At 41.7% G+C, this 7264-nt stretch overlaps 1 protein-coding gene across 1 annotated transcript in view; it reads right to left on the bottom strand.

Annotated features, from left to right (window-relative positions):
- Positions 1–4662: 4662 nt before the first annotated feature.
- The window catches only part of CHRAC1 (chromatin accessibility complex 1), a 2987-nt gene continuing 385 nt past the window's right edge, over positions 4663–7264 (bottom strand). The window contains exons 2-3 of the mRNA XM_006912938.3: positions 5928–6054; positions 4663–5305 (exon numbers count right to left, since the gene is read on the bottom strand). Coding sequence (XP_006913000.1) covers positions 5190–5305; positions 5928–6054 — 243 coding nt within the window. The 3' untranslated portion in view covers positions 4663–5189. The remainder of the gene's footprint in view (positions 5306–5927; positions 6055–7264) is intronic.

The following is a 7264-nucleotide window of genomic DNA, read 5'->3' as shown; positions in this document are numbered from 1 at the left end:
GTCCGCGCATGCGCCCGCCGGGTGCGTGCGACCCCCGTCTGTGCTTGCGATACAGAAACCGTGCAGGGCTGCGCTGTAAGTCGTCAGTTCCTGTATGAACGATAGTATTTATATCCGTTGGCCTCTCTGTATAACGTTTCGTTTGCTACATGAATTGTAAAATTAATCCTAAAGTTATAGTACCTGCTAAATACAATTCTGAGGCTTCACGTCCTTGTCTTTAGTTTACTGCCATTCTGTGTGTTTCAAGGATGTCCCATGCTTGCATGATGCTAGGTGGTAATGCCACTTTAAATTAAGCCTTAATCAGATGTTAAATTTGTAAGTTTCAGAGTATGCAAAAATATTAGGCAGAGCGAGTTTAAACTGTTCAGATTAAGATGCTATATCGTAATTCAACAAGTCTTTTCTCCATAGTTACAAAGGGAAACTTTCAGTGATACACATCTCTTCCCCGACCCTCTCTCTCTCTCTGTCTCTCTCTGTGGTCTAGCTTGGCTGTTGCCAATCGCTTTTTGAAAATGGACCATTGTGCAGTTCTGTGGCAGTCAGTCAAAGAGACCTGTTCTGAAAATCTTGAGACTTTTTCAGGGTTATTTTTAAATGTTTGAATTTTTTTTTTTTTCCCTCCAGTCTGAGATTTATTTATGGCTGATGGAGAGTGTGATTTGGCCATAAATTTTATTTGCAAACCTGCTCATGTTCTAAGCTTTCTTCAGGTAGTGCCACCTGCCATCGCTTCTGTATATGATTAAATGAATTTTTGTTTTCGTAAAAGCATCTTAAATTTAGACATAAAATGGAGGGGACCCAGCTTTCTTTACAATGTGGATCTACCTCAGTTAAACAGTTGGGTGCTATTTACTAAGTCTGTCAAATTAAATTGGAAAAAGTAACCAAACAGATATAACTCCACACGAAGCTTGAAATCATAATTTCCGTTTATTTAATACTATTTTATTTATGTTGTGCCTTTTGTGTTGAATTCTAATGCATTGAAAAAAAATCAGTATGAAATTAAATATTTTATATTGCAGGTGGGGAGAAAAGCCCATTGGCCATGGAATTTGATAGATTATCCCCAGCCAACCACTAACATGCATTGGAATCCCAACTGCCCTCTTGTGGGGGAAAAAAAAAAAAAAATCCAAGAGAAAACGTAACATTTTACAAACAAATTCCAAACTCTTCTATGCACATATTTTCAGCTATCACTTCATTTTCTGTGCCAATGAAGGGGCGGCCAAAACCAGCCCACATGTACTCCTACCATTGCTTTCTTCACTGTTTGGGCCCCCTCTTCCTCTGGCCTGCACGTTTATGTCATAAGCATAATAAGATGGACAGTTGCAGATGTCATCTCTCCTGACCTGGTAGAGGTGTTAATGACCAGGGCCAGAGGAAGGGGCGCTCCCAAGGCCATCTGAGGAGGGGGAGGCCTGCCTTCAGCAGCAGCCCCAGAGTTTCCTTAAGTCAGGAGAGTTTTCTGGCAGGTGAAAAAATAAGAGATCGATGACTTTCCATGCTTTTATATTTGGCAGTTTACAATTCTAGACTTTTCCTACTATGGCGATCTTTTTTAACTTAATTCTTTGGAGGTAACACAATATTTTGGAGTCTTAAGAATTTGATTTTATACCAATAAAAATCGAAAATTACGGATCTTTCCTGTAGTATATAGTTTTACTATTTTAAAGAGATCTCTGACTTTTACAAGAGAACCAACATTCCTTAGTGGCAAAACTTTGAAAGTTGATTTGGGAGGCTTTTTGCTGCAGGATCTCAAAAAAAAAAAAAAAAGGGGGGGGATGATTCTAGTTAAATGTTTTTAATTTTTAAAATCCCATCAGGTCGACCCTTAAGCTATATTTTGTAAAGAGTAAATCACCCTTTAGTATGCTGCATATAAAGATCAGCGTTGTTGCACTTTCTCGATAATAATAAATGCCCTGCGATTGGCTCACCAGTAAGCATTTTGTTTTTTTACCAGACAAGAGTACTTTGGGGCAGGTGATTAAATTTCTATAGGTACCTCAAGAAAAAGAACCTGAATATGCTGCATTTTGTTTCTTTAGCTTTTATATGTAGCATTTTGTTTTGCTCTATTTTGTTTAGATATATGCTTTTTGGACCCCAATAGACTGTTGAAAGAAATTTTTAAATTACCCTTGTATAGGGGTACAGTATCCTTTTAAAAAAAAAAAAACCACAAAACTTCAATATCTGGTTCAAGTTGCCCACCAGTAGAATGATACTTTACCCAGACACCCGAGAAAAAAACAATTCCACGTCCGTCAGCAGACAGTAACGTTCCCAGCCCTTTCTGCTCATGCTGCTTTCTTGATTCTTTTCTCCATGTCATCAGGAGGGCGGGTAACTCGTTTCTAAGGTCAGACTTAAACATTGTGGCATCTTAATGTTTTCGGCACAGACCTCACACAGTTGCCATGGAGTGAGTAGCATGATCCTAAAGGTATCGCTGGCATTAGGCAGCCGGGGCAGCCTGGCCCCTCGGAAGCGCCGGCCTCCACCTTTCTCTCTTCCCCAGCACTCGCCCTAAACTGAACAGATGGGGAGTGGTCTCGATTGACAAAAGATAAACTGGTGAAGAAAGCTAAAGGCTGAGACACTGAGCATCTATTGTCGTGTTTAAGCTTAGCTGGGTCCTTTCGAGTTTGTTTTACAGCTTATTAGATTAAGTAGTTTGCACTATTTTTGCAATAAATTCATGGAAAACCTAACAGTTATTTGTTTCTTACTGTGTGTATATAAACTAATACTAAAAGTTTGGCATAGTGTTTTTTCACCTCCTTACATTACCCTTAACATGCACAGAATGCTGTAAATCTGATAAAATATGATGTGAATGATATTTTATAAAGTTATTTTGTATGGTGTCAATTTTGTTTTGCCTCATAGTATGTCAGCAAAAAGTAAAATAAAATTCCTCGTATTTACAGCTGCCTCTCCGAAAGGTCTTCAATTACTCACGTTTGTTTGGGCTCTTCCTTCTGCACCGGTTAAGACTCCAGGCTTCCAAGGTGAGAGCATACCTTCGATGACAGAAATCTAGGGCCTTATTCTACACGCACTGGACCTGTTCCTTGAACGGTGGTCTCGGTAGAGCTAGGCATTACCACAGAGAGTTGGGGTTGGGGGTGAGATCCATGAGAATGAATGGGACAGCAGTCTCCAGGATGAGCCGGGTGCTTCTACTTTAGCAGCCATAGTTGAAAAAACCATTTCAACTATGCCCCGATCAAGTGCAGAGCCCTGAGCTCCACGCTTTGCGGGAATCAGCGCTGACCACATCTGGGGTGCACGGCCTGGTGGCCTGCCCTGGCTGTTTACACGTCCTGGTACAGCTCTGAAACCCGCGCTGGCCTCACTGGGCTGTTTCTGACTTCTGTCTGAACATGTGGTGGGAAAGGAAAGGACCGTTGGCTTAAGAAAACCAAAAAAAGCGACCGAACATCCCTAGGTTGTACATTATTGCTAAAGCAAGCCAAGGGTTTGTTCTCTGTGCACAAATGTTTACGGAGCTTTATTTATAATCATCAAAACTGGAAACAACCCAAGCTGGGAATTATCCATCACCCGAGGACTGGATATGTGAATGGTGTAGATGGTGCGGAATCCCACTCAGCACCAGAAAGGAGTGGACTGCTGATCCCTGCTTCCCGCAACACGGTGAATCTCAGTGCATTATGCCGAATGTAAAAAAGCCAGCCTCAAAGTCTGCACGCTGTACGCCACTGGGAAGACAGGCCAGCAACCCCTGGTCTGTGGGCCAAATCTGGCCTGTGTTTCTGTATGGCCTATTGGCTGTTGGTTTTTACATTCTTAAATGGCTGGGGGAAAAAAAAAGCCAAGACTATTTCAAGACCTATGAAAACTACAAAATTCAAATTTCGGTATCCAGAAATGGTTTTCCTGATAATACAGCCACGTTCCTTCCTGTAGGTATTCTCTGGCTGCTTTTGTGCAATAGCAGGGTTGAGTAGTTGTGACATAGATTATATGGCCCACAAAACCTAAGACATCATCTGGCTGTTTCAGAAAGTGCTGACTCCTGCTATAGGGGCAGTGACCAGCTCAGTGGTGCTAAGTCTGGCCGTGAGGACGTTTTGGGGGTGAAAAAACTTGTAATAACTGTGGTGGTTACATGACTCTGCCTGGGAACAGGGGTGGGACTAGCTCCAGGGTGGCATGTGGAATATTTGGGGTGACGAAACTCATCTGGATATCGACCGCCTACCAACGAACCCTGAACATAAAGGATGATCTTACTGGATGTAAGTAATTTTTTAAAAAGATGAAAAAGAGTCAAAAATTTACCCTTTAAGAAAAAAATATAGGACTTATGGTTTTCTCCTGTGAATAATAGAATTATCGTGGGTATAAAGAGAGGAACAGTAAAATGAGATACATCTTCAGTAAACAAAATGTTCTAAAATGTGCTTATGCAGAAATAATAGTTCTTTTCGTATTTATAATCTGACTTGAAATTTTCCCCTGGGAATAAAATGCTTGTTTTTAAATTTCAGAAAAGTCTCAGGTAATAAAACATTAGAACAGAGGGCCCATAAAGCATTTTACTGTAAAAATATGACAGCTTTTATTTAATAAAGTTTTGTCTTTACAGTTTAAAAAAATGCAGTATTTGGACAAATATTCAAACAAATTTTCTTGAAATACAAAAATTAAAATGTAACATACATATAACACTATAACAAAATGTAACAAACTACATATTTAGCTAAAACTGGATCTAGTTGTTTAGAAAAATAGTTTCAAAATACACATATGAATTTACATAACTGATATTTAGAAGCTCTTTAAAATCTATCTGTAAATTTAAAAGTTAAGCAAAGTTGTCTTTGCCTCTACAGCTGAGAGCTGCAGGTGGGCTGGTAGTGCCTGACTGTGCTGGTAGCTTTTTCTCAGTCACCTCTCCTTAGCGTGAGCCTGTCAAAGAGGGGCTGTTGTCTGGGTTACTTTGCTTTTTTGGCTTTTATAGGTGTAGGTGCATCAGATGCTCTTTCTCAGCCCAGAAAGAATACAATGCACTTAAAGTCTCTGAAAAGTGAGGAAACTGAAGTCTCGCAGTGCTGTGCTTGCTTCAGAGCACCGGTGCTGATCCAGGAGGGGCTTTACCAGGCCGACTTTTAAAGCACGTCTTTTTGGGTTTAGGATTCCGCTTCATTGTCACTTTCATCGTTGTTGTCATTCTCCTCCTCGTCTTCCCTCTTCTCCTTAAGCATTTTCAGATATTTACTAGCTAATATCTTCTTTGGTAATATATCTTAAAAACATAAAGCTAACATTAGCTATTGGTTATGATGGGCCATGAAAACCGCAACGCAAATTTCAAAATGTACTCGTTCCTGCTCTGACCTCTAGAATAGTTTCCAGAACAAGAAAAATTCAGACTACCAAATGCTGAAGACCGGTTTCCATTCCACTGACCGTAAACCACCATATGTTTCTGTGTGCAGGTAAGGACCGTGAGGAACCCTGCCCAACCTACCTGAGACAGGCCCGCTGGCCCCAAGGGTAGACTTAAGCTCTTTTTAGCTGTGGTCCACACGACTTGTTCCACAAAATAGCTATTAGTTTCTGTTTTGGAGGCCAGGTAGACTGGCCCAGAGCTTTCCCTTCAGTGGTAAGAAGTCTCAGGGGGTGGGCCTGCCAGGCTCACCCAGCCAGCCAAACATCCTTGTACAGGTTGTTGACTTCATTATCATTCTAGGTGAGCCACATTACAAACGTACTCAGACAAAACTAAAAATGTCTTCCTGTGCCAGGTCATGGTAAACTCTGGCACCCAGAGAACGCAGCAAAATGTTTATTTCAGTGAAAGCAGGAGAAAAAAAGCTGTAAATTACTAAGCATTTTTTGACCAGAATGTTTCAAAGACTAAGTACCTGCAAGAAACTGAAACGTTTCCGATTCCTCTGCAGTGTTTGATAAATCACTGTAAGTGAGCGCTTTCTTTTCTTTCCCACTGCCATGTCTGTAGGAATAGGTGGCTAGATATTGAACAAAGAGCTCCTAAAACAAAACGGAAAGGTAAAATGAACGGTGTGCTTCGAAAACTTACAGAACTTAATTTTTTTACTTATGTTAAGTTTTGATGGTTGCAGACTATCTTGGTTTCTCCAATTACAGGAAGTCACTGGGGAAAGGAGAAATATGAGATCAGAAACTGAGGCCTTATCAAAGTTGGCAGAGAAGCAGGCATTTTCCTAAGGTTTATTTTAGATTTTTAACTGATGAAAAATATTTGGAAGTAATCAAATAATGAATCATAAATGTTTAGTGACCATTCTGTGCGGTAAAAATAGGAACAAGAAACCATTCAAATTTCTGCTTGGCTCAGGAATACTTCATGTCTAAGGTGGTTCGCCTACAACTGTAACAGTCAACAACCGGAAGCTGAAAATTGACCACATTTCCCATTTTGCCCAAACACCCTCCCTCCAGCAACAACCTGGACTGAGCCTCTCTCAACGTTTTTACTTTAACTCCATCTACTTTGGTTAGTAAGGAATTAAAGAAGTGCCTGCATAAATCTTAGTCCCTTAACGCTTATAGAATGAAATTGTACAGGAAAACACAAATATCTCAACATCACATGCTGAACTGGCAATTATTTCCCTGGACTCTTAAGAAAGCTTGGCGCTGGCATAAAGCAGGCAAGGAATCTGAGACTTCCCATTTCCCTTAGCTCTGGTCCAACGTATTGAAGGGGCGCTGTGTACTGAACTAAGAGCTGGAAAATACAGTCTAAAGAAAGCTAAAGCAATTAAGACTGTGCAGCTTAAACACAGCCCAATGTAAGAACAGGAAAGGTCTTAACCTACTATCTAAACCAAATCGAGACAAAATTATCTATTTTGCACCCGGGAGGGGGCTGATACAGCACGCTGTAAAACTAAGGAATTACTTCGACTGTGGCTGGGGATGTCTCCGGTAGACGGGGAGAGGGGAGGTGAACGAACGGCACCACAGGCCGTACTTCCAGAGGAAGCCCTCGACCTGCGTGTGTACGGCGCCCGGACCCTGTCGCTGGATCGTTTGAGGAGCTGGGGCACCGAAACCAAGTAAACAGGCCGGAAGCGAGAAAACGGGCAGGCTTTGGGGCCCAAAGTACGGTCACGCGGACGGATGAGATGCAAAGGAGGTCCGCGACATTCCGAGCCGCTGCCCAGATCACCCCGACGCGAGGACGCGGCCGCGCGCGAGGGCGGGCGGGGCGAAG

This window comes from Pteropus alecto, unplaced genomic scaffold (assembly GCF_000325575.1).
Source record: "Pteropus alecto unplaced genomic scaffold, ASM32557v1 scaffold105, whole genome shotgun sequence".
NCBI lineage: Eukaryota > Metazoa > Chordata > Mammalia > Chiroptera > Pteropodidae > Pteropus > Pteropus alecto.
The sequence above is the reverse complement of the archived record's forward strand: the minus strand, read 5'-3'. Positions and strand labels throughout refer to the sequence as shown.